The sequence below is a fragment of the Apodemus sylvaticus genome, chromosome 10, assembly GCF_947179515.1.
Source record: "Apodemus sylvaticus chromosome 10, mApoSyl1.1, whole genome shotgun sequence".
NCBI lineage: Eukaryota > Metazoa > Chordata > Mammalia > Rodentia > Muridae > Apodemus > Apodemus sylvaticus.
The window spans coordinates 60,013,324-60,041,256 of record NC_067481.1 but is presented as its reverse complement, the minus strand read 5'-3'; the positions used below and the strand labels follow the sequence as shown (position 1 = coordinate 60,041,256).

General features: G+C 42.3%; 1 protein-coding gene across 2 annotated transcripts in view; it reads left to right on the top strand.

Annotated features, from left to right (window-relative positions):
• Positions 1 to 27,607, top strand: part of LOC127694842 (heparan sulfate glucosamine 3-O-sulfotransferase 3A1) — a 90,671-nt gene extending 63,064 nt beyond the window's left edge. Inside the window, exons 1-2 of one of the 2 annotated variants that reach the window (XM_052196561.1) lie at positions 15,658 to 15,744; positions 24,920 to 27,607. In XM_052196561.1, coding sequence (XP_052052521.1) covers positions 24,927 to 25,541 — 615 coding nt within the window. In that variant the 5' untranslated portion in view covers positions 15,658 to 15,744; positions 24,920 to 24,926 and the 3' untranslated portion in view covers positions 25,542 to 27,607. Of the gene's footprint in view, positions 1 to 15,657; positions 15,745 to 24,919 lie in introns of those variants that run through there. The other variant, XM_052196559.1, reaches the window with a different exon arrangement.
• The last annotated feature ends 326 nt before the right edge of the window (positions 27,608 to 27,933 follow it).

The following is a 27,933-nucleotide window of genomic DNA, read 5'->3' as shown; positions in this document are numbered from 1 at the left end:
GCTGGCTGCAGTGCAGTGACTCAGTGGAGACAGAAGTGCCAGGGCAAGTTAGTGGCTTTCAGGCATGCAGATGACAATCTCTGGGTTAACAGGGTCCAAGAGGCTGACCTCAGACCCTTCCCAGAGGTCACATAAGGGACAGCCAATCTCCCCATGATGCTCTGACTTCCTTCTTGGCATATTATTTCCTGTACCCACTCCCTTCTTCCTCCCCATGGGATATTTATTTAACTGTCAGCTTGACAAAGAAAATCATAGAAAAGAAAGTAATATTTCTCTTCTCTTCAACACTGGACAGATTTCACAAGAACTTAAGGTGGGGGTAGGGCAAAGAAGAATCTGTATTAGGTCTAAATACAGGCAACTATAGATTCACCTCTGATGGCCTTAGAGGTCAGGAGGGAGAAACCTGATCAGACATAAGACTGTGTCATTAAAAGGACAGGCTCAATTGGAGGAAACAGAGTGAGAATGTTCTCCTTTTGTATCCTTCTATGATGCACAAATAAACCATAAAATGAGTGAGAAAATATCCAATTTGTTTTCTCTAGAGTTCAACCAGCGATTTAAAAGATGTATTGGACATCAGGAATAATGAAAATGACCTGCAAGTCTCGTGATTCTAAAAGAAAATATTCAATCAAAAGACATAGAGAAAACAAATAGGCAAAAAACCAAACAAAAACAACATAACAAAAAAATCAAAACCAACCCTCACAGGGAACTAGAGAGCAAACAGGCCGCCTCAAAGAAGAAACAGGAAGTTGGCATTACACGTCTTAACCCAAATAATACTTGAAAAATCACTGGCCTAAGTGTATAGGCTGAAGAGAAATATGCTTGTGACTTAGGGATTTCTTGAACCATCTTCACCAGCGCTGCGGAGACAGCTCAGTGTGTGAAGTGTTTGCTGCAGGAAGCTGGAGGACCTGTGTCCAGATCTCACTCACTCATGTAAAAGCCAGGCATGGTCAGGGAAAAAGAGGCATTCTTGTGCTTGCTGGAAGACAGTCTAGACAAATATGGGAACTTCAGGTTCAGTGAGAAACTCTATCTCAAAATATAAGGTGGTACTATGTTCATAGCAGCCCTATTTATAATTGCCAGATGCTGGAAAGAACCCAGGTATCCCTCAACAGAAGAGTGGATGCAAAAAATGTGGTATATCTACACAATGGAGTACTATTCAGCCATTAGAAACAATGAATTCATGAAATTCTTAGGCAAATGGATGGAGCTAGAGAACATCATACTAAGTGAGGTAACCCAGACTCAAAAGGTGAATCATGGTATGCACTCACTAATAAGTGGATATTAACCTAGAAAACTGGAATACCCAAAACATAATCCACACATCAAATGAGGTACAAGAAGAAAGGAAGAGTGGCCCCCTGTTCTGGAAAGACTCAGTGAAGCAGTATTCGGCAAAACCAGAACGGGGAAGTGGGAAGGGGTGGGTGGGAGGACAGGGGAAGAGAAGGGGGCTTACGGGACTTTCGGGGAGTGGGGAGCTAGAAAAGGGGAGATCATTTGAAATGTAAATAAAAAATTATATCGAATAAAAAAAAAGGTGGAAAGCACAGTGGTAGAGGATGACACCCAAAATGGACATCTGGCTTCCGTGTGTGGTATCTCAAATGATCATGGTGAAGACAGTTAAGGCATTCCAATAAAGAGGAAGCCTCCTCTTTTGGGAATGGACACAGAATCTGGAAACTTGCTTTTTGCATGCCATGGACCATGTCTTCTGATGGCTGACTCAGCATCTTTACTTCTGCCTTTGCAGAGTTAGATGTTTGTTTGAACGGACCATTGTGGACAGCTCTTTTGCAATGATTCCCTATGCCTGTTTGGTTTGTTATCTGTGTGCCCCCTCTCATTCTTCACATTTTTTGTTCTTAAGCCCAATCTATATGTAGGAAGCCCCAGTATGAAGCCCTTGTCCTTACATTGTTACATCTTAGCTAACTGGTAATGTTTCCTTCTTGAGCTATATCATTTTATGTCTTCCTTATTTATTTCCTCATGGTCCACAGAACCACAGGGACAATGGATAGGTTATTTTATTTTTAGAACAAAATATGTAGGAAGAAAATGGACACAGCATCATTTGGTCCTTTAAAAGACTCTTGAGTCTTGGACTCAGGCTCTAGTTCCTTCTTGGTTTTTGTTTGTTTGTTTGTTTGTTTTTTAATGAACATTTTAGTTGGTATACCTGTATATATTTGATTATTCCTCCTGTCTTAGATTCTTTCATCTTAAACCAAAAAAGAATTTTGCTGGGTGTGGTGGTACACACCTTTATTCACAGCACTCAGGAGGCAGAGGCAGGCAGATCTCTTTAAGTTTGAGGCCAGCCTGGTCCATAGAGTGAGTTTTAGGACAGCCAGAGTTACACAGAGAAACTGTGTCTCAAAAAAAAAAATCTCTCACAGACATGGACACAGGCCAGTCTGATCAAGACAGCTTTATCAAGATGCCCCTTTTCCAGGTGACTCTAGGTTATGTCAAGTTGACAATAAGAAACAGACCAAAGACACCTGGTATCCATCAAGTAGCCTTGCCTCCTTTCTCCATGAATAAATATGTGAAACTTAAATAGACGTTGTTCAATAGAGTGTGTCTCTAAGAGCAGATACTAAGATACTAAGATACCAGAGATGGAGTTTCGCTTTCTTCTTTCCTTTATATTTTTTGTCCAGGCTCATTGATCTCCTGGATGGCCTGTGGTGTTCTGTTTTGACAGCCTTGTGTTCTCTAAGGTAGAAGTTAAATGTCAGGCTTGCTTTAATGAGATAATGAATGAATGAATGAATGAATGAATAAGCAAACAATCCACTTAACCAGCATTTTGAAGAAAAACTGAATTAAATCAAAGCAAACCCACAATAATATACAGTACACTAACAGAGGGCAATGAAAGACTTCTAAGTGAGAAACAAAGTCAATATCTTCACAGTAATATAGATAAACAATCAGTCCTTTAGAGATCTGATGCTCATATTGGCATTATTTATATGAAAATATAAAAAGAACTAGTAAATATAAAAAAGCGGTTATGAATAATGTTTTCTCTTATCTTGCATGGTAATGTCTATTTTATATCTTGAATTTCCTTATAGTCTTGACTTTTTGTGTGTGACAGAGTTTTACTTGCAGAGATTCATTTGCCTCTGCCTCATGAGTTACAGGGCTTAAATGTGTCTAGCACTGAAATGTATTAAGGCAGCTGGTAACAGCCAAGAGACAGCTTGGACTCTTGATGACCTTTGGTTATGTCTGGAGACATTTCTGGTCCCATCACACCTTGGAGGTGGACTAGGGAATGGAGAGTGTCACCCTACACCCATAGGGTAGCTACAGGGATGTGCTCCAGACCCACAATGAACCCATAGCACGATATCAAGAACTCATCTGTGCATGTACTGCCAGCTACATTGAAGATGAGAAACATCATAAAAGACTTGATTGCCAAGGAGCATGGAACCTTGCCTATAATGGCATGCCAACGTTTCTTCCAAGAGCAGTGCTAGGCCTTATAAGGACCTTACCAAGTGAACCTAGTTTTCCGTATCATCACACTTGAAGAACTGTTTTTCAAGTTTATAGCACTGCTCAAGACTTGGGTCTTCCAGGCCATCCAGGGTACTCTGAGGTTAAAACATTAGTGACTGCTTCTCTTAGTGCTCATGAAAGCCGATTCATCAGTCGGAGGATTAGCTGTGTTGGTCAGAACTAATGAGCTTCGGGTGCCAGTAGCTGGTATTTGAGCTTAGTGGGGCATTGAGACTGCAGCATACTCAACTTCTTTCTGACCAGCCTGGGCCTCTGTTGCTTCAAAACCCAGCAGTGAGAAAACTGCTGAAATGGCTGTTTAGTTCCCATCAGGCTAATTACTTCTTTTCCCAAGATGAAGTCTATATTGGGAAAGGCTGGGGCATCAGAAAGCACAGGACATCCTGCTCACTGGGGCAGAGAAGAGCAGGATGCTTTTGTATGCCTCAAAAGAAATCAGCGATTAGAAAGAATCCGAAAGCAGAACACAAGATAGAAGGACTTCTAATGCCATCTGTAGGTCAGCCCAGCTAAGGGGCAGGCTCTGAGTAATGTGGACAGGCAGGGGTTGGGGACATGCCATGGTAGGTAGCTGCTTCTGTGAGGAAAGAAAGGCCAAGAGTGGGTCAAAGGAAACCTACAGAACTTTCCAAAATGATAGAGAGGTTGCAGTAAATGGAGCTGCAAGTTATGGAGGAAAGAGTTTATTTGGCTTATACTTCCACATCACTGTTCATCACGGAAGGAATTCAGAACAGGAGCTCAAGCAGGGCTGGAACCTGGATGCAGGAGCTGATGTGGAGGTCATGGAGGCTGCTTACTGGCTTGCTCTCCAAGGCTTGCTCAGCCTGCTTTCTTATAGAATTCAGGACCACCAGGCTATGGATGGCACCACTACAATAAACTGGGCCCTCCCCATCACTCACTAATTAAGAAAATACCTTACATCAATGTGGTTTTACAGAGGAATTTTCCTAACTGAGGTTCTGCCCTCTGATGACTTTACATTACCTGGCTTCGACCTTCTAAGATGGCAGTGTATGGTAGAACCCCTAGAAGCCCTAGATTTATTTTCCCCAAAACTTATTACAGATTGAAGAGGACTGGAAATGCTGGAGCTGTCCATAGTGAAGCTTGTTTGCACGCAGTGTCCACACCCCACTCTTCCTAAAGCATCCTGTGCTGTACACTAGGACATGTCCCTCAGATACTTTATATGTATACCATCATTTTGAATGCCTTCCAGATGGTTAAAAGTGTTTATTGAAATTTAATGTAGGGAAATTGACAAAATCAAGTCAACAAATAATTTCCATTATACTTCTGCTCTTAGCAAGAGTTAAACAATAGCCCTCTCTTCTCTCAGACAGTCGGTGTCAGTAAATGAAATAGCTATACATTTTGGTATTTGGTTGTCTATTGCCTATATCAACTATCTGAGTCATCTAAAAAGCCACAAGACCAGCATCAAGAAGTTTATAGATCATAAAACATCCTGCTGTTACTATGACTGAAATTCACTGTCTTCATCTTTAGCACCACTACGAGTCTCACCATCACCATCACTCTCAGTATCTGAAACCCTTTAACTTACAATTGGACAAGATGAGTATTACCATGACTTTTCCAATTGGTAATAGTCATAGTCATGAGCTAAATGACCCTACTCCCAACTGGACCCACTAGTATCTCCACAAAGGAGCTGGGAAAATAGTGATTAAATAGCTCATGCATGAACAGTTAGCCCATCAGTGTTGAGACATGAGTAAAATCTGGCTATTTTAGAGCCTTTGACATACAATGTCAGTACTGTATTCCTTCAGACAGTTTTAAAGCCAGGGTAGCCACCGGGATTAGGACTTTCTTATCTTATCTTATAGAATATGGGATTTTAAAAACAGTTAAGGGAAAGAAATGTATCAAGTCAGAGGTAGTAGCAATTCTGTGTCTCTATGCTTACATTCTTTGAAGGTCAAGTGTTGGCCAGCAGTTGTGTTCTCTAGAGGCACCCATTGTTAGTAAGGCTAGGCGTTTCTGCCTGTATTTTATTAAGCTTATAGTAATAAAACCTCAGTATACCAATTACCTATGGCTCAAACAATGCTTCCTGACATCACCAAAAACCTCCGGCAGGCCACAGCTACTCACTAAGCAGATCTGTGGCATTTAGCTGATGTGTGCTGCCTTAGCTAGTCTGGCTCATGTGGTCACCAGTGTGGATCAACCAGATGGCTTGATGATTTTGGCTAAATCCACGTGTCTGGGGAATCAGCTGCCGAAGGCTGACCTAAAGAAACGCTGTTGCAGCAGAGGTGGATCAACTTCACTTCATCTTTCATTCCCTAGAAGCTAGTCTACGCACACCCTAATAGTAAAGGCAGAACAGTGGAATTTGCAGCAAAATGGGAAAGAGCTGAAAAGTATTACATTATTCCCTTTGTGTGCAACTAGGCTGATCGTATCTCCTCACTCTTGTGAATAGAATAGAAATCAACATGTATTTGCGATTATCTTTGTAGTAGAATACACAGCCTTACTAGTAGGGCATATACCCAGGAGTGGTATAGCTGTGTCATAAGGTAATCCTGTTTTTGACTTTTGAGGAACATTCAAAGTTATTCCCATAATTGTATTAATTTATACTCCCACTAGCAGTGAATAAGTGTTTCTCTATGTTCATAACCTCTCCAACATTTGTTGTCAGATTTCTCAATGATAGCCTCTTTGACTGGGGTTAAGATGGCATCTCTGATTTTAATTTCCATATCACTGATGACTGATACTTATTGGTCATTTGTGGGTCTTTGTTTCATTACCCCATGTGTTGATGAGCAGTTCTGTTTATTGTGGAAATATCTCTGCTGCCAGAAGTAATCTACATATTCAAGACATTCTCTAGGATAATTTCAAATACATTTGTCCTAGCTTGATTTTATCTTGATATGAAAAACACTATGGCCAGAGAGTAATCTGAAAAGGGGAAGGTTTGTTTAGTTTGTAAGTTATAGTTCATCATCAGGGGAGGCCAAAGCAGAAATTCAAGGCAAGAACCAAAGCAGAGACCATACCCAGATAACTCTGTTCACTGGCTTGCTCAGCCTGCTTTTTATATAACCCAGAACCTCCTGCCCAGAGGAGGTTCTGTTTCATAGTAGATTGAGACCTCTCCCATCAAGGATCAATCAAGAAAATGCCCACAGGCCAGCCTTATAGAGGCAATTCCTCAAGTGAGGTGTCACTTTCTAGAAGACTGTAGGTAATGTAAACTTGACAAACCAGCATAATATTTCTCACAGAACTAGAAAAAGAAGATTATTAAAAGTCTAAGCAATCCTAAAGAGAAAGAGCAGTATTTGGAGATTTCACAAGAGCTGACCTCAAATTATACTGCACATAGTGACAAAAAAGACAGTCTGGTACTAGCATAAAAAGAGGCTTGCAGACCAGGAGAAGAGAACAGAACACTTAGAAATGAAATAATCCCACACAGCTGTGAGCACCTAATTCCTAGTCAAGGTGTCAAAAACATGTAGTGGACAAAAAGATAACCTATTTAACAGATGCTGGTAAGTCTAGGTACCAACCACAGAAAGATGATTATCTCTTGCCTTGATCAAAAATCAACTCCAAGTGGGTCTAAGGCCTTAGCTTAGATCCTAAAACACTGAAAAGGTCGCCTTAGGGGATACACATTAAGGTGTGTGTATAAGCAAGGACTTTTGGGACAAGACTCCAATCGGACTATATCAAAAACACAAAGCTTTCTGTACAAGCAAGGAAAGTACCAGCAGAGCAAACAGAATGAGTGGAAATCGCTGTCAGTTCACGTCAGACAGGACGCTAATATCCAGAATGTACAAAGTACTATACAAATTAAACAACCAAAAAGGAACCTGGTATTATTTTGCAGGTCTGTCTAAGTCATCACAAACAGACATAGCTCAATCTTTTAATCCCTAGAAATGTTTTGTTATGTGCTTTTATCACAATGTGTTGATTTTTTAAAAACAATTCCATAACTGTAGTCTCAGCAAATAATGATTAGTATGCTTCCTTTGTTGGGGACTCATTACCGATGCTACTTTGGACAGTCTTCTACATGAAGAGGATGGGTATATTTGAACTTGCATTTATTTAATTTATTTCTCCCTCAGCAGGGAATGCTTTCATCTCTTCCATCTCCATATTTTCAAACACTTTCTTCAAAATATTCTGTTTCTCAGTTGACTCTGATGAGCCACTGTGGAGAGCTTCTGATAAAATAAATTGTATGTAATGTGGGGGAGACGGCTCCTTGCTGGAGCCTGCAGAGCCTCCATTTTGTAGTCCCTGGGGAGGGTTTGAAGACCACTTGTGATGCCACTGTCATCAGCAGACCATTCCCTACTCTCACAGCTCTGCTTGGTCGTCCTCCTCTAAATCCCTGAGGCAGAACCAACATTCTCTGGATATAAAACCATGCTCAGTGTGGCCATTCTGCTACTGAAATGCATTTAGCACAATGTCTGCCCCCTCTAGGAGGCCCATTTCTTGAAGGCAGGGACATTGTAATCCAAGCAGCTCTCTTTCCTAATAGGATATTTGACCCAAGCAGATCCACAATGATGTTTGCTAAATTAAAAACCTTCATTGAGGTCAAAACTGTTGTGTATACAGTAATAATTCAACACAAATTGACCCACTGAGCCTTTCAGCATGTATTTGTTGGACACATGCAGTGGATTACATATACATCCCCCAACTTACCAAGCTCTTATTTTAGAGTTTTTGTTTGTTTGTTTGTTTGTTTGTTTTTGGCTTTATGGTGTTTTAAAGAAATAATTTTCAGTGAAAAAAATATTTTGAGTTTGGAGTTTTGTTATTCTTCCTGGTCTGGAGATGTTCAGAAAGCATTCCAATGATGCTGGACATGAGACCTGAACCACAGCTCCCAGCCAGCCACAACATTGAGAAGATTCTAGTAAATGCCAATGCTGACACGAGGGGCAAATGGTGCAGTCAAGCTCTGCCCTGGGGAAAGCAAGGTGGTCCAACACACTCTTCAACTCTCCACCTATCCCATAAAATCAAACAGAATTGAGCTGGTGATCCTTCTCCTTGCTATCTAGCACAGAAAAAAAAAGAAGCATATTAACCCCAAAACAAAAGTTTGTGGCAGCTATTTTTATAATTGCTCAAAACTGGGACTAAATTAAATACTGAAAACCAGACCCTAATTGAGTGTCCTCTGACAGGTGCTTAGAGAAACTGCAGCACATGCACACAGCAGAGTACAGCAGAGTACTCAGCCATAGAAGGACTGCTCTATTGATGTGTGCACCAGTGTGAACTGCATCTCAACACAGGGAGGCACGGTGAGATGAGCCCATCGCAGAAGGCCATAGACCATGTAATTCTAGTTGCACACCGTTCTCGGAAGGACGGGCTACAGTGACAGAGACCAGATCTAGATGGATAGCTGCAGGATGAAGGGAGATGAGGATGCCAAAGCAATTCTGTTTTATGTTCTGATCATGGATAGTTATGCAAACCTATCACAGCACTCTGACAGAGTAAAATCCCTCAAGTGTGTGTTCTCACACATTACTTTAAATATAAAACTTTGCTTGGGAGCATAAAAGCAAATTGGTATAGGTGAAAACCAATTAATTTCCCTAGACTGATAGACACTGGGAATGTCTATCGAATGTCATTGCTTTCTAAACCAATCACTGTATTTATGAAATCCTGGTTTCAGTTTACAGGGAGAAGGGACAAAATTTTATATATTTTCCTAATCCTTCAGCCTGTGTGGAGGAAACTACACTCAAAACAGTATATGCAAGAGTAAGGTAGGTAGAAAATGTCACAGGTTTAAGACTGTGGAGATGTGACAATTAAGAAGACTGCAGAGAACAGAGTAAACAGGAAAGGGACAGAAAGGGTTAGAGAGAAATGCGGTATACAGCAGTGGTGGACGTCAGTACTGGCTATGCTGCAGCTGCCTGTGTAGTTACAATTGAAAAAGAAGACTTTGAATCCCAACTCAAGCATGGAATGAGGGATAGAAAGAATGGAAGATGTGGAGAACACACACACACACACACACAGGGGAGCATATGAGGTGGAGATATGGGCTCATTTTGGACCACTGGCTTCTCTTCCAGAGGACACAGCTTTGATTCCCAGTACCTACATGCTGGCTCACAACTATCTGTAACTACAATCCCAGGAGTATCTGATTTCCTCTTCTGGCCTTTGCAGACACCAGACATACACATAGTGCACACATACATGAAGACAAAACAACTTTAGATGGAAATTAAAAAAAAAAAAAAAGAGGTGGAAGTAGAAGGCGGTGTAGTTGGGAGGAAGCAGGCATCTTCAGAAGTGGGAAAGGTATGTAGGAAGGGAACGAGATGAAATGTTCATAACACATTGCATGCTTATATATAATTATCTAAAAATCAACATCATTGAAAAATATTTTTAAAGAGCCCCTTAGAAAGCATTTCTGTTCCCCCCCCCCCCACAGTCTCAGCACAGTGCCTAAAGGCTTTGTCCCTGGTTTTAGGGAGGCTTTGGGTCCAGTGCACATATGTGGGGCCTTTGGGACATCTCTGCAGTGGCAGAAGAACGGAGCACATGGGAACTGTTGGCCTGCAGGGTCTGTTCCTGACAGCCCTCGGGTTTATTTGGCAGCAAGGGTCCTGTCTCTCTGCCTCATTTTTCTTCCTAATGACTTCCCAGGGTCCTCTGCTTGCTCTTCGGGTCCACCCCTCACATCTCCAATTCCCTGGACAGCGGTACCACTGAAGGCTCATACACCACATGTCTAAACATTTAAAAAGTTATAAATCAAGCTAATACACTGTTAGATGAAATGTGCCTTTTCCCTTACTTCGGCAAATATTCCTTGATAACAATAAAACAGAAAAATAAGCTTAAACCTATTGTTTTCGTATGTCTAAAAGTTGGCAAAACACCAAAGATGACTCAATTTAATTATTATTGCTCGTTTGGGATTTACTGTGGATGGGCCAGCAGCTTTCGGATGAGCCACAAAATAAAGATATACACAAATCATGACCTATGACACTCACACACTGAGATTTATTTTTCAACCCTTAACTTCAGTAAATACTAATTATGTTGCAATCAATGTTCCTCGTATTAATTTTATTTTATTGACAGTAATGGTCTCAATCACAGACCGAGAGATGCTTTCTGAAAAGTTCCAGATAGTAAATATTTTAGAGCTGCATGCCACATGTTTTCTATCCTTCCCCTTTCTATGTGCAGCTCAAAAGCTGTATAGACTGTCTAAGAAAATGGGTAGGCTGTATACTAGCAATGTGTCCATGGAGACAGGAGGGTCAGAGGTCATTCAAGGCTACATACTATGTTGGAGCCTCTCAAAAATAATTAAAATTAAAGAACAGGGAAAAATAAATGAAAAAGAGAAAAGAAAAAAGTAAATACATATGGCTACTTCCGCAAAAAGTTTAAGAGTTAAAAAAAAAGTTAATAATCACCATTACCTGATTCCAGACATCTTCATGACCCCAGAAGGAAACCCCATACCTGTTAAGCAGTCACTCACTTCCCCCTCCTCTCTCAGCCCCTGGCACTGTAGGATGCTTGTTATTTTTGTTTTATACAGATAAGAATCAGAAAGTTGAAATGTCGGTTTGAATATGTTGAAGTATGGAGTTTAGTTTGGCGATCACAGATATAAAGAATTGTTGAAATGTGGAAATTATAATATACTCTGATAAAATGTAAATTAAAGTGGAATGTAAAACTTAAGAAACCAAGCCTACCAGAAATTTTCATGTGCCTTAATTTAAATGTTGTCTGTCAGAGAATGAAAGCCACCAGAAGATAGCAGTTGGCCACGTGTCAGATGACAATACAGAACAGTCCAAAATACAAATTGTGTTAATCTGTGTAAAAGTTTGAAATGCAACTTATTTCAAATGGACTCATTAATTTTTTAAGTGCATAGTTTAGCTTTCCCAAGCCCTTTTTGTTTGCTGGGTTCTGAAATTCATCTTTGGATGCCTCCCAGGTGCTCGTAGAGACCATGTCATGAATGTCCTGCTTCCCTGGGACAGATCAACCTGTGACAAGCAGCACTCCTGGCCTCTGGGAGAAGCGTGCTTCTGTCTTCATGTGTAAATGCTGTGTATATTCACTGTGAGTGTGAACTCCTTCAGTCATGGACTGGATCAGAAGAGGTGAAGGACACACACACATACACACACACACACACACACACATACACACACACAACACATACACAACACACACACACCACACACACACCACACACACACACACACACCACACACACACACACACACACACCACACACACACACACACACACCACACACACACACACACCACACACACACACACACACAGCAGTTGCAGGCTTTTTGGTGTTAACTAGCAGGAGACCTCTGCTCAGTCCTTCCTTTGTCCTTTCCCTTGGCTGACTTGTCCTACTCAAATCCTTCCCCAAATCAGAAGCACTTTCATTCATCTGCAGCATTGGCAACAGTGAATCCCAGGCATGCTCTTAGCATATAGGGATTTTGTTTCAAAAACTCAGGCAAAGAGGTTTGGAGAAACATTTCCCTGGAGCCTGAATGATATTAGTGCTGAGACCCCGTGTTTAAGACTATGGGTTGCACTGTATTGCTTACCAGTGTGATGGCTTCTACCGTAAGTGTGTGCATTTGAATGAGAGATTCATGGCCTTTCTGAACTGTTTGAGTGAATATCAGAGCCCTCTGTCTGTGTTCCCTTCCATAGATGCCTTTACCCCTTCGCAGTGGCAATGCCCCACCATGCTGACACTCTCTCCTCGCGTTCCTGAAACTTGTTGGCAGCCTCATGCCAAAACTTGATTATGCTGGAACTTTACCATGTCACGCTGTAGATGGAAGCTATGACAAAATGTTTGGCATTGTTTTTGGCGTGTGGTACAAATACATTTGTATTGCTCTCCATTGCTTAAAAATCAAGGAAACTGAGAGGCTTGCCCAGGGTGCTGAAGATCAATTTTAGAAAGAGCATCCAGGGAGTCTGGGCCACCATTGTAGCTTTCAAACTCTTCTCCTGTCCCAAACTTAAAAAGGCCTTTGATTTCATCGTCACTCTCTGTTTAGAACTCAGAAACAGGCAGGGAAAGAGTGGTGTGGAGGAAGGGACAAGAAGCCCGAGGCCACCACTGCCAAAATGGAGGCAAGGGCTGACTCCCTGCGGTCGCGGCTTTACATTGCTCCTGCCTTAAAAGCTTGTCCCCACTACAAGCATCATGGTGTTGCTTGCCAAGTCACGGACGAGCCGTCTGCCTTATCTCCAGTCATACACATGCATGGGCCTGATAATTCTGGGCTGATGAGGCAGCCTTGCTGGAGACCCTGCCCACAGTAACACAGCAGCGATAGAGTTCTCAAACCCATCATTTATGAATCTCCTGTCAGGAGCCAGGATAAGCTCAGAGGGAGTTGCCAAGGCAGTCTGTGAGGACCCAAGTACTCACCTGCCTTTGGCCCATGGTCTCCATGCTTTCATTAAGAACCCCACTTTCTTCTATGTAGTTGACTTAAGTACTTAAAGCTCCAAATAAGCAGAAGAGAGCTGGACCTGAGCTAACTTGAACAAGGATCCACGGTTAACAAATCTTCCCGGTTCTAAGCCAGTTGGGAATGTCCCCCTCTGTGTTTTAGTTACAGCTGTCTTGCATTGGCATATGCTCACAGCACATAGTGACAGATTTTACCCTTCAGGAACCCACATCAGAGTGGCTACACTCTGGGCACAGTCTCTTTTAGAATTAAGACGACATGAAGTACGGTAGAGTAGTGGACTAAGAGTTAAGAGACAGGGTTGCTGCCAGCTTTGTGTCATGGAATCTGTAGAACTGAGGGTGATGGGAAGTCACTGGGGATCTTAGGGGATTTCTCAAGGTCCCCCACCCCAAGTCTACAATTCCATGGAGCTACTTAGGAGACAGCAGTGGGGAATTTGGACGATTTGCTCTTTTTCTCCTGTATCTGGATCTCTGCTGTCTATCTATAATCTCTTGGTTTGTCTTGTCTCTGGCTGTTAGTTGCTCATAAACATGCAAATCCCCTCAGAGCTTGCGAATTTCCAGCGTTGCTTCTTGTGACCCTGTGATATGCTGCTGCTTTATTTCTGGGACTTGTTGCCATTTTAACTACATTAAATGTGGTTTTGTAAGACTCGTATTCTGTTCTGATTTTAGATGTTCCTAACTTTTTTTTTTTAATACACAGACTTCATTCAAGGAACACACAGACCCATTCAAGAACTTTTAACTTGACTTGTTCAGTCATTTGGCTAAAGCGAGCATGCAAATTCCTTTATAAGAACAGGGGTGGGTGTAAGTTTTCTTGAATCATTGTACTTCTGAGCATCACATCATCTTGACCCTACTTCAGGTGAAGTAAAGCTTAGCTGAGTATAAAAGTGATTTTCTTCTCTTTTAAACTTTTACGATGATTGGGTACTTACACTAAATGTAGTCTAAAGCTGCATTCTTAACTCTCTTCCCCAGTGGGAGACTAACTTGGTTTTTATTCCCTTTCTACATGCATGCCTCTGAGAGTCTTTATTCCCAAACTCTAACACATTTGCTAGTGTTTGCCCAGGTGGATCCCTGTTAGCATGGGAGGCAGCAGCTCAGAGTAAGAGCTACAGGTTGGGCTGGAGAGATGGCTCAGCAGTTAAGAGCCATTGACTGCTCTTCTGAAGGTCCTGAGTTCAAATCCCAGTAACCACATAGATGGTTCACAACCATCTGTAATGAGATCTGACTCTCTCTTATGGAGTGTTTGAAGATAGCTACAGTGTACTTACATATAATAAATAAATCTTTTTTTTAAAGAGCTGTAGGCAAGGTAGAGCAGTCTAAAAAATCCTCAGTCTCAGAGATGGCTTTAGCCCTTCATGGAAGGGCAAAGTGACTTATCCCTACCCCTCTATGTGGTATTTCTTAGATACTGATGTTCTTACAGACAGACATGAGTCAGATAGCACTTTGGAGTATCATATGTGACAACACAGACAGAGGTGGAAATGTCATCTGAAGCTATGTTTTATCCATGAAGGATGCTTCAGTGAAGTTCAGTAGGGATCAGTGAAACTCGTGGGAATCTGGTCTAGTTTTAGATCAGTGATTTTCAACCTACCTATTGTCTGTGACCCTTTAATATAGTTCATGTTGTGGTGATCCCTCAATCATAAAATGATTTTATCGACACTTCATACTTGTAATCTTGCTATGGTTATGAGTCATAGGGTAAATATCTGACATGAAGGATATGTGATATGTGACCTCTGTGTGGGTGGAGAACCACATATTGAGAACTGCTATTTTAGATCATCAGTGACTGGCTATGATGACGGAGGTTGACCGGGAGATCCTCTGTGTTCACAGGCATGGTCACTTTTTAAGCATGGGATCCAAGATATCTCTTGTCCTCCTCTCCCAAGGTGGTTTTTTGCTGATGATTACAGATGTATATTCTGCCTTTCCCAAGTTTCTCCAAATGAGCAATCAAGAGTCCTAGACTTTATGTACTCCCCTGGAGTTTTGTTCTTAAAATAAACTCTGGTGCCTGATGAATCATGAATCCAGGGACAGTCAGAATCACTTCCATTCCTCTGTGTCCTTTGATCGTTTAGAGTCTCAGAAGGGGCTGACTGTCCACAGCACCAGAAACTTATCGCAGACTCTCAACCAAACACGTAGCTTCTCTCACTTATGATTATTAGACTGGTCCATACAAGTTTGTTCAGTGTGGGAGCTGGTTCATCATATCAGTCTCCCTTTCCCTCGGAAGCCAACTCAAACATCAGCAGAAGGAGTTTCCTGTCCAGAGTCACGAGTCCCTGTTTGAGAGGGGTCTCACATCACAGCAGCAGGAAAAGAAATATTAACATGAGCACGCCTTGGCCCCAGAGGCAGCACGCTGACAGCTCCCGATTGAATGTGGTTTCCTCCCTTCCAGACACACGGTTAGAGATCTCCAGGGACTACCTGCAGACATTGGCCATCCAAAGAGAAAGCCCTGGCTGGTGTACTTTGCTGCCGGAGGCTTGCAGAAACAGACATAGGAGACAGACAGAAAGCATACACATGCAAACTGGCCAGATTTATCGATCCCTCAAGGTAAATCGCCCTTGAATTGCAATCCGGCACTCCCTCTTGCAGCTCTGCTTCCCTTGTAGAAGACAGCTTTTGGAACAACAATTTACATGCCAAGATGAATTGGGGGGGGGGAAGAAATATTAATTAAAATTAAATAATTAAACATTTAGTCGCAATGTCCAAGATGGCCAGTGCCACCGATTGAAGGAGTCACGCCGATGCTGCCTGGGTATTTGGAAAGATTGATAAACATATGTTATAACATGAGAAAGACCTAGAATTTTATTCTGTTCCTGTTAGTCATAACGATCACTGGACAAAACGTGTTGCTTTTCTTGTCTTCTGAAATAAAATTCACATTCTTAGCTGCTCCAGTGTTGTGGGAGCAGAGTGATTCTTTCATCCCAATTCGTGGTTCCTATGTCAGTGTCTGCTTTCTTGTAAGGTTCTTTCCAGGACCTAAGCTCTGACTGCTCTGGATCTGTTACATGTAGCACAGCCCGATCTGTGAATTTCATCTAATTTCGAAGAAGCATGAGATAGATGTAGGTCTCCTCTGTCACAAACTTGCTTTTATCAAATGCAAGAATCCACTCAGCTCTCAATTCCCTGGTCTTTTTGTTTCCTCTCCTCAGAACATCAAGGTAGACAAATCAGTGTCCTGAACCATACATGGAATCAATTGTGTTTTGCTGAACAGTGACCCAAAGAATTACAGTAACTTGCCTAACATCACACAGCTTATTAGTGACAGAAAATGGCTGAAATCTGTATTGTTTCTCTCCGTTCTGAGTTTCCTATGAAGCCATACTAACTGTCTGCACAGGACTGTGAAACAGCCACATGTCATAGCAACACCAATGGTGTGTCTCCCTCTGGGTTCTTGGGTTCTTGAATTATAAGTAATTCAAACTCCACTAAACAGAAAACTACATACATGTTTTAATTTTCTTGTGGGGGAAGGATTACCAATCCTACCACACCCTAAGTTGCTAGTTTGTAAAGTCTCCATTATTTCGGCCTTTAAGCCTTTGAATCCTCTTTGGAAACACCGCTGTCACCCCCATGTAAATCATCTACAGCATCCTCATCCCTGCTCTGAGTATGGCTTTTACTCTCCCCTCCTCTGTCCTTTCCACATTGACACTAAACTCTTCACACTTGGATTACATTGGAAGAGCTTCCTAAAGCTTCTGCTTACCTAGCCTCACCTGCACAGTCATTTGTTTGTCATTGATTATGTCCTCATCTTGTCAGTCTAACCCAGTGGTCCTCAACCTTCCTAATGTTGTCATCCTTTAATACTATTCCTCCTGTTGTGGTGGGTGAACCCCGGACCATAACATTACTTTTGTTGCTACTTCATAACTGTAGTTTTGCTGCTTTTATGAATCTTAATGAAAATATCTATTTTCCACTGGTCTCAGGTGGCCCCTGTGAAAGGGTGCTTAGACCCCTATGGGAGTCATTCATGGCAGGGGTTGAGAACCACTGGTCTAGAGGCACATGACTGCCTGGTTCAGTTAGGTCAAGTTTATGACAGAGGAGACCTACATCTGTCTCATGCTTACTCGAAATCCTTTATCTCATTGTCTTTAGTCCTGAACCCAGGCCTTTCTGAATCTTCCATAATGTTCTGAATCACTCTCTTGGGATCTCATTTTCTCCAGTGGTTGCCCAAGCTGTTATTTTAAGTCCTTGTTTGTGGATTCCTTCTCTAAATCCCTTTCATTGCTGGCTTCTTATCTGATGCAATAGGAAGAAACAAGTCCCAAGCACAGAGAGGACCACTTATTGCCATCTAGGTGGTATTATTATCAGTATACATTTAGTATTAGTATTAATTATTATATAATGCATATTAGTATTAATTAATTACATTTGAGGAGATCATAGGTCCATTTTATCTCTCTTACAATGATAAAATGAGAATGTTATTTCTAAAGCCTTTTGCAAGCATCGCTTACAAAATTATCTTCAGATAATCCTTCCCCACAGGCCAGATTCTTTAGCACCTTCTCTATGGCAACGCCCATCCCTGTGCCCCAGATGTGGAAATGGGCATCCATGTGTAGGATAAAGATTACACAGTTCCTGTTCTTACAGTTTATCTGGGGTAAGAGAAAGGTGGTCATGGGTGGGGTCCAGGAATCCTAGATAAGTGAATCCCACTTTTCTTTTGTCATCTTCCTTTCTATGATTCGGAGATGTGCGGAGTTTGGAAAAAGTGATTTTTGTTTCGTTTAGGATTTATGAAACACATGCTTCTCTTGGAGCCTTATGGGAAACTGGCCATTTATTTTTTATAAGTGTAGTAAAATATTTATTCAACTATAACTTAAATACATAAAACTGCACAAATTGGAGTGTACAGCTCCGCAATGGGTTTGCACAAAGTGGTTACACTGTGCGGGAAGCCACAGGGCAGGTGGACTCCATCTCTTTAGAAGCTTTTGTTCTTCCTTCCCCAAACTGAATCCCCATGGGCAACATCTGTGTTGATGTATCAGTCAGATACAGGAGTTTCTTGTTTATTTGTTTTGTTTTGTTTGTTTTATTTTATTTTACTTGTGTGTGTGTGTGTGTGTGTGTGTGTGTGTGTGTGTGCAAGTGCATATTCAGTCGAGAGGGGAGCCATACACAAGCATGTGGAGGCTCACTTTCCTTTCTTTCTTTCTTTCTTTCTCTTTCTTTCTTTCTTTCTTTCTTTCTTTCTTTCTTTCTTTCTTTCTTTCTTTCTTTCTTTCTTTCTTTTTTTTTTTTTTGAGACAGGGTCTCTCACTGAACTCAGCCAGACATGGAGTTCACTGACTGGCTGAACATGCTGGCCACTGGGCCCCAAGGGTGTTCTTGTCTCTGCCTCTCCAGTGCCAGCGTTGCAGGCACACAGCCGTGTCTGCATTTTGTATATTTCTGGGGATCTGAACTCAGGTTGTCATGCTTTTCTGGTGAGCACTTTGCCAATGAAGCCATCTTCCAAGTTCTGATAACCAACTTTTCATGGAAGATGTTATTTTAGTTATGTTTCCATTGCTGTGATAAAACACCACGGCCAAGGTAATTTATAGAAAGAAAGGTTTAGTTTGAGCTGACAGATCCAGAGGGATGTTTAAGAGTCTGTCACCGTCACAGAGAAGAGGCAGGCCTGCAAGCGAGAGCTCACATCTCAAATCATCAGGAAACCAAGAGAGCAAACTTAAAATGGAGCAGGCCTTTAAACTCTCAAACTCCACCTCGGTGATGGACTTCCACTGTCCAAGGCCATATCTCCTAAACCCCCACCAACAGGGACAGCAACTGAGGATCAAGTATTCAACTGCCAGAGACTCTGGGGGACTATCTCACTTAAACCACCAGAGCAGTCACATGGCAGACACAGTGACAGGATAACTGGCTGAGTTGATTAGCATTCTTTGTGATACTCATACACAAGCAGGTGTGATTGGTGGATACCATACTGTCCATTCTTATTGTGCTGTGTTGGGCATACATGCTGGGTGTATTCTGGTTTTGATGATCATTTGCATACCTTGAATTTGAGACCTTCTTGATTTTGTGACCATGGATGGATAGCTGTTCACTGTCACTAGTTGCTGGGGATATGCATTTGGCTCTCATAAATGGTGCCAACCAGCCCTGGAGTCACTGTGTCTGCTTGTGCTCCACCAGCAAGATACCAGTGGCTGCACATCTTCATCCGCACTGGGAAAACCTCAGTCACTTTTATCCTACTTGTATGGATGGATGAGTCAGGCTGTGGTATTGATACAGGGTTTTAATTTTCATTTCCCTGACAAATAATCAACCCCAGTAACTTCTCAAGAATTAATTAAACGTCTGAATAATGTGTTTTTATGAAATTTCTATTCAACTCTTTTGCTCATTTTTCTTTCATTCTGTTTATTTATTTATTTATTTATTTTACATATTGACTTGTAGTTTTTTATATATTACAGATATGGCTCTTGACAGACAAGATATACAGATTGTAAAACATTTTCTCTCATGCTGGGGTTTGTCTCTTTACCCACTTGACGGTATCATTTGATGAACGCCTTTACTTTTCATTTACTCCAATTTGTCATTTTATTAATTTGTTTCTTCAGTACATTCTAAACATTTTTCCTCCTTCAGAATCATTAAGCTCTACTCTTGCAAATTTTTAGCCTGTTTATATCTACCAGCAATATAGGATTTTTTTTCTTATGTACTCTATAGTAAAAGGTGATCAGTCAAGATTGAATAAATACAATTTAATAAAAACAAATATGAGTATTTATCCATCCATCCACCCTCCCACCCTCATCCATCCAGCCACCCATCTGTTCATTCATCCTTTCATTCTTTTGTCCATTCATTCATTTGAAGCTACTTTTGGAGAAAGTTTGTTACCAGTTACACAGGGAAGACAAGGATCGGGAAGACAACATGAAGACAATGGGAATCCAGGGGAAGTGGCTCATACTAGTTAGAATGCATGGATCCTTTTGTACCTTCTTGTTTAGATTAGAAGCATACCAAATGTAGTTGCTGAGTGGCAGGGGTGGGGGTGCTTTCCATATGATTCTAGTAACAGAGGTGACTGTATGCAATGGTGCAGCATTGGCCACCTAATCCAAAGGGGCATCATGATTCTTACACTAGCCCAGAGGCCCAACACAATGGCAAGTGCAGTATGTACTCTGTTCAACAGGGAGAGAGAAAGCTCTTCAGCTCATTCTAGCACCCCCACCAGAAACTATTGTCATGACCATTGGCTTTGGTAGAAAAGAATAACAACTTAGCTTGCCTGCACTGGCTTATTTGGCTCTCACATTTCCTATAGTGTAGATAGCTACGGAAATAACCCCTAGACCCATAGAGATTCCCTAGCGACAGATCAGCTCCAAAGTAATGGTGGTGTGATGTCCAAAGCAGATGCAAACGTTGATGAACATTTCTTTCTGGTAACTGAATCCACTTAAAGACTATGTTCGACTCTCCCAAAATAGTGTCTCTCCAAAGACAGTGAGCACATGATATTCAAGCCACGCATGCTTAATGTCCATATACACTGGGCCAATGCTGGATACCCCAGGGTCATGGCAGAGAAGGCATCGCTGGCTTTATCTGGGCTTCCATTGACTGAACTGAGGGAGTTCTCCTGCCACTGGGAATCAGGTCACTGGTCGCCACTCCCTTCAGAGCAGTGCTTGGTACATGCTCTGGGGCGGAGAGGCTCTGGAAGTCATTTTCAGACCAGATTCCTGAGCCATTTGCCTTGACTTTCTGTTGATATAAACACCCAAGCTTAGGTAAATCAAGTCATAGCTTGTCTTCTTCCTTTCCCTCTCTCTATTAGCAGTTAGAAGGTATAAACCACAAACCCCATTTTCTGATTTCAGATCAGCCCTACAAATGGTCAAAAACTGTTTTATTTCCCTTTGGACTAGCAAGATGAAAATGAAACCATGGCCCCCTTGAGTACTTAGCTCCAGTGCTTAGTCATCTTTAAGCCTAAAGGCATAATCTAGCAAGATCCATCCCTCAAAGCCTGTGTTCCTCCTTGAGCGCTTTAAAAACTTGCTCTCAACTATGCTCAGCATAAAGTGTACTGTCTCTATACCCTTAGGTTCAAGAGTATTAGCTACATACACGTTGTACAATCAGTCTCCAGAACACTTGATCTTGAGTTGTTTATCCATGGTGTAACAGATTCTTTCCTCCCACAGTAACCAGTCCGGTTTCCCCACCCCAGGAGTGACAGGAGGTGAGAAAGATGACCTTCTTGAGAAGCCCAGTTTGGGTTGTCTCTTTTCAAGTACTTATTTGGCATAGGCTTTTAAAATGTGGATTCTTTTTCTGAGGTTTAGTAGCGTTTGTTTTGGCCAAGCACAATCTGAAGCTTCGATCTCTGAGAAAGGCTTCTAGGGGTCTGTTTGCTCCCAGAGACAAGCCAGCCAGAAACTCCCAAGAGCAGTCTTCTCTCTCTTTCAGATTCCAGGCAAAATGTGAAGTAAACCAGTTATAACTTAGAGATTATAGACAAGGACACAGGAATCTGCCCCTGTTCTTTTAAGTCAACACACACCCCTTACCCCTCCAGAGTATTTGGTGTTTTCTTAAAGCTCAACATTTTCCCATAAATTTGATCAAATTTCTTTTATTGGGAGATTCCAAACATCTCTGGCCAGGTTTCCTGGCTTGTGCTCTACAAGGGCATCTTAAGTTCCCGAAGAACTTAGTCTAGCTGATCCCTCAGAATCTTTGGCATGCACAGGTGAGGAAGGGCTATGGACATCTCAGGTATGTTGCGCCTGCTTCAAGCTGTGCTCACCTACATCTGGATCTTAAGGTAGATTCAAGAGATGGTTAGTATGGTGCATCAATTTATAAAATAAATCACAAAGTTCTTTCAGAGTTCAAAATAGGAGTTGAGCACCATAGATCAAATATACAACAAACATTGCCCCCCTCAAAGGAAAGTGAAGTCACTTGATTAAAATTTCCAAAGTAACAAACATGGGAGGAAAGCACCATTGTGTAAGCTGAAGCGTTAGCTGCACACACAAGGCTGAGGAGTGTGTGCCAGAACACAACCCACATGAGAGAAGAAATACTTGCAAATTAATTGAGAGGATGTCTGCCAATTGGCTTTAAAGCAATCCAGTTGGCATAGTTAGGGAGTAGATGGGGCAGGGCAGAGATGGGGAAGCTCATAAATGAAGCTGGCCATCAGTATGCATTCCTGGAGGGGATATGATGTGCATGAGAGTTACTTGACATGTTTTTGTCTTCTATATTTGACATTCTCCACTTAGCAAACAGCGAGGATGGGGCAGGTGTTAAGGCACCAACAAAGAGAGGCATCCGACACTAAAAGTGCTCACAGGGTGCTGAATGTGTGCTAAAAGTGCATCCTTTTAGTCCGAATGCAAAAACAGATACTACAAAATTATGGAAGCAAAATAGCCGTTAAAATTAAAAATAAATACAGCTGTGGGTGATACTTGCATCAAAAGAGAAAACAGAACTCTTCAGTGTGGCTGATAGGTATTAATGAATGAAGAATGGCTAGAATCCTGGTACTTAAGGAAGTTGATCAAGTCCCACTTGAAAAGGGAGTCTGGAAAAAAGAAAGTGTCTTTATGACTTGAGAAGACAAATTGGAAGTTTAAAAAAAAATTGCAACCAAACCCATTGTAAGGGACCAACAAAGCATGGCTGTAAGGAAGGCATTTTTAAAAAACTAAAAAGCAAATCAATGAATTAGAAAAGGGGGTGTACCCAAGAAGGAATAAGGAAAGGCAGAATGCAGGAAGTATAGCTGAGAATGGAGATGTAGCTGTGAGTACTCAGAAGAATTACAATTGCCTCAAATCAACATAAGACAAGACAGTGTTAGAGCAGCAAAGCAACCATCCGGGGAAAGAAGAAGCACCCAGAGATCATACTACCCTTTCTGTCCACAACACATACATTATCAGCCCTAGATGACAGTGACTCCAAGCAAACTGAAGAGAAAGAAACTAAGACATTTAGAGCATGATAATCAGGACTTTTCTAACCATTACAGACAAGATGGGCCCCTCAGGAGTTGTGCAGATAAGTCTTTTGTATTAGATAAAAGCCATTTCCTCTGCACCCACGAGGCTTGCCTTCATCCCAAGAGCCCCAGTTGGGGACGAATCTGAAATCCAGACTAATATCAGGCCCCATGCTATCCTTGCTTTCCCCACAGACCCGCACCTTTGCAGACAGCTGCAGTGTTAAGTGTGTGCTTCTATGTGCTGTGCTCCGGTGCCCCATTACGGTCGCATCCCTTCGGGGCCTCCATTGCACAGGAACTTTGATAATGTGGCAGCTAATTTGATTGCCAAGTTAGCGACTATGTGACTGATGGACAAGTAGTACAAACAACAGAATAGACATCCCTTCGGGGCCTCCATTGCACAGGAACTTTGATAATGTGGCAGCTAATTTGATTGCCAAGTTAGCGACTACGTGACTGATGGACAAGTAGTACAAACAACAGAATAGACATAGTCCCGGATAGACAGAACGGGGCTCTGGGAGATGTCACTATGCTTTTTGGAATGGCTTGCAATTTAAATGGATTGCTTATTCCTGGGATTTCTGTGTAATATTTTTGATGCTGTTGGAGGTAGGTAGCTGGAATTAGGGATAAATTAATCATTGTTAGGGGAGGACAAATGGACGATTTGATATTATGATGAAAAGGAGGGGCCAAAGAGATGACGAAGTGGTTCAGAGCACTTTCTGCTCTTTCAGGGTGCTGGAGTTCAGCTTGAGTTCTCAGGGGCTCACAGCCATCTTTGACTCTAGCCCCGAGAGAGCCAAAGGTCACTTCTGGTCACCAGAAGCACCTGTATGTATGTGTACGAATTCACAGAGAGACTCATAATTAAAAAATAAAATAGATATTTTAAAAGATCCCTTTATTAATGAGGAACTCCTTGTTGAGAGAGACTTTTAGCTTTTGTATGGAGGACAACACTACTCTAAGACTTGAGACCGACAGGATGGCATCGGGTATTTTAATGCATTTCGATAGCACTATAATGGTGTTTGTGACTATGTAATTCTCCTTTAGGACACAGTGACATTGTGTACTGTAGTTGGATAACTAACTAACAGAGCTTTTATTCTGTGTTGGGAGCATTTCAGAGCTCTTGAGGTGTATTAACTAATTGCCACAAAAACTGTATGACAAAGGCATTATGTCTCGTGTTTGTCCCAAAGGTATAGAACATAGACTTATGCACAAAATGCAAGCCAGAGTGGAAAGCACAGTCAGATTCACTCACTCGCACAAAACAGACATTAGGAATTAAAATTAAAATTAAGACGGATGAACGTGGAAACTTCCTAGTATAGTGGGGAGTGGCTGGTCAGCAACCCGGCCTGCGAGCTGCACCACGTGTAAGATTTGTCTATATTTTCCTCTATATGAAAACAACAAAATTACTGTTTTTATATATGTTCACATATGGTCATTAGTGTCGAGATTAAAAGACACGCTCAAGAAACGCAAAGCAGTCACTGCCACCAGGCATTCCGGAAGTCAGGGAACTGGAACTGCAACCCACAGGGGAAGTCTGAACCAAGACTGGGTAGCTTTTTCCAGTTTTTGGGGGTACAAAAGGGGTCTTAGCTCACTCTCCGGATTCTAAGATGCTTTCTTGCTTTCCTGCAGGGACTTGATGCCCAGAACCCTTGAGGGACAGATCACCATGGAGAAGACGCCCAGTTACTTTGTGACCCGGGAGGCACCCGCACGCATCTCGGCCATGTCTAAGGACACCAAGCTCATCGTGGTGGTGCGCGACCCGGTGACCAGGGCCATCTCGGACTACACGCAGACGCTGTCCAAGCGGCCGGACATCCCCAGCTTCGAGAGCCTGACGTTCCGCAACCGCAGCGCGGGCCTCATAGACACGTCCTGGAGCGCCATCCAGATCGGTCTGTACGCCAAGCACCTGGAGCCCTGGCTGCGTCACTTCCCCCTCGGCCAGATGCTCTTCGTGAGCGGGGAGCGGCTGGTCAGCGACCCGGCCGGCGAACTGCGCCGCGTGCAGGATTTCCTGGGCCTCAAGCGCATCATCACCAACAAGCACTTCTACTTCAACCAGACCAAGGGCTTCCCGTGCCTCAAGAAGGCGGAGGGCAGCGGCAAGCCGCACTGCCTGGGCAAGACTAAGGGCCGCGCGCACCCCACCATCGCGCGCGAGGTGCTGCGGCAGCTGCGTGACTTTTACAGGCCCTTCAACCGCAAGTTCTACCAGATGACCGGCCGCGACTTCGGCTGGGATGGATAGCAGAAATAATTTACAAAGAAAAAAGAATAATATCAAAATATAATATATTTTTTTACCAGTCGGTAGAGAAAAGACAGTCTAATATTTGTGTATTAAGAGTATGTGTTGCAGTATTTTTTTCTTCCGGGCCCCTTGGATAATTAGCACCAAACATGCGCATAGCAGAAAAGGAGATTTCCTGTATCTAAGCATCTCTTATCTCTGGTTCATTTGTCTTCTGAGCACTCATTCACAAAGGATGAGCACCAGTACCCCGCTAAACTGTTTTAAGAACCCCCTCCCACCAGGGTAAACCTCTCTTTTGTTACCTACAGACACCTGATAGAACTGAGAAGTGGCCTTCCAGGGTTTTTTTTTGGTTTTGGTTTTTGGTTTTGGTTTTTTTGTTTCTTCCTGTGCCACTTTTCTCCTAAGTCATTTCTCGGCTAAGATACTCTGTATGCACAGGACCTTTTTCGATTGTAGTTTTGACCCTTACACCACTACTGCAAGCATGTAGCGAGCTTCTAGAGATCGTCATTTTCTATTTTAGAGATGAGGGAAACTGAGTCTCAGGGAGGTCCAATGACTTATCTTAAAGCTGGATGGTGGATCCTGGACTAAATCCTGTCTGCCGCTTTTTCTCTATTTTGTGACACCGCCCCTGACCCCACCCTGCTGGAGCGAGTAAGTCACCTGGAACTTTAGAAGCTCCGGAGTGATCCGGAAAGGCCAGAGGACTTGTTACTGCAATGTGAGTCCCAGGCTGGCCTACGGTACACAGCCTCATTACATAGCTGTATTCAAGGAAGTCGCGGAGATGGCCACACAAGCCCTCTGGGGAGCCCATCTTGCCTCTTGGCTGATCAAAGGATGCTAAGACAAGGAGATCTGACATGGGTGGTCATCTGAGTCCCAGAGAAATGACTGAACTCTTCTATTGATGGACAGATAGAACCAGGAGTGTCACAAAGCAGCACTTACTGGCTGTTGATTTGACTTCTTTATTATTTTTTTAAAAGAAAAAATTCAGAACTTATAAATACGAATTCCATTTTCCTTGTTTTAGAAACAAAATCCCCCTTTTCTTTGTAGTATCTCGGGTATGACCTCAGTTAACAACTCCTTCCCAGCTCCCCCAGTTTTCACAGACTGAAGCTATCACTTAGTCACTTTATCCATGACCCCCATTTCCCTCTTATCTGAATCATAACCTAATGCGCATTAATGTTTGGAAAATATTCTAAGAAAAGAGACATGGCTGTGGGTGGAATGGTGACATTTCCTCCGCTTCCACCTCCCTTTCCCGTCTAAATGGCTCAAATGAATCAATAGTTTATTAAGAGTACTCCCTGCTCTCTGAGTGGGTATTAACGAGATTAACATTAATGGGAATTAAATTGGTTTAGCGAGGAGCACACATGTGCTGATCATATAAAACATTCATAATTACTCTGTCAGCGACATTTTGCCACAGGTTTAAGACCAAGAAGAACATGTTTGCTCTTCCATCAATATTTCCCTTATCTACTAAAATTTAAAGGGCCAAACACTCTAATACACTAAAAGAATGCACTGTTTTCTTTGCTGTCAATCAAGAGAAACTAAAGTTTGTTTTTACAATACGTTGGATGACCGTGGGTTTGTCGTAGTTGCTCCATCAGGGATGTGCATGTCTCTTAGGAAGATTAATATGGGGTTAAAATGAAGTGAAAACATCATTTTAAGTTTCTAAATATTTTGTCATCTTTGAATTTATTTGCTGATACCCCTTTAATGCGAATTAAGCCCGGAATTCAGGTCACCCATTCCACATGGTCTCCTACACTTGTATGCCCTTGGTGTCCAGAACCAGTCCGTTTTCAGTCGCCCGAGTCACCACCAGCAGCCACGGGAGACTCATTTGCAGCTCTGCTCATCCTTTATTTTGTTTGTGATTCTGCATCTTCTGTATTTCCCCTCTCTGCCTGCCGATATGCAAAAGCGGCTTGCACAAAAAACCAGAGTTGTATCAAACAGCTGCACTCAGCAACCTCCCTCTTTTCCCATGGAAGAGATAATAAAAGAACAAAATTGAGTGCAAAGGACCTCTTGCATGTAGGTGTTTTTTGTTCATCCTATTTAAGAAAAGAATGAAAAGAGTCCTCCAGGCAAACTTTCAGACTTTGTAAGCTTCCCAAAAAGTGTCTAAAGGTTTGGATCTCGGAAATGTATAATAAACAAGACTGGGGTTCTTTCTGTTTCTTGCTGAGGACAAGGGACAAAATATTTCTGCCTTTAGTGAGAGCTCACTCCTGCTGTGAGTGGGATTGGCCTCCCATGCCTGTTGTCCCTTTAGCTACACCAAACAATAGGCTTTGATCTCAGGTGGAACAGGGAGGGGAGGCAGGGTCCCTCCTGAAAGCTGTCTTCC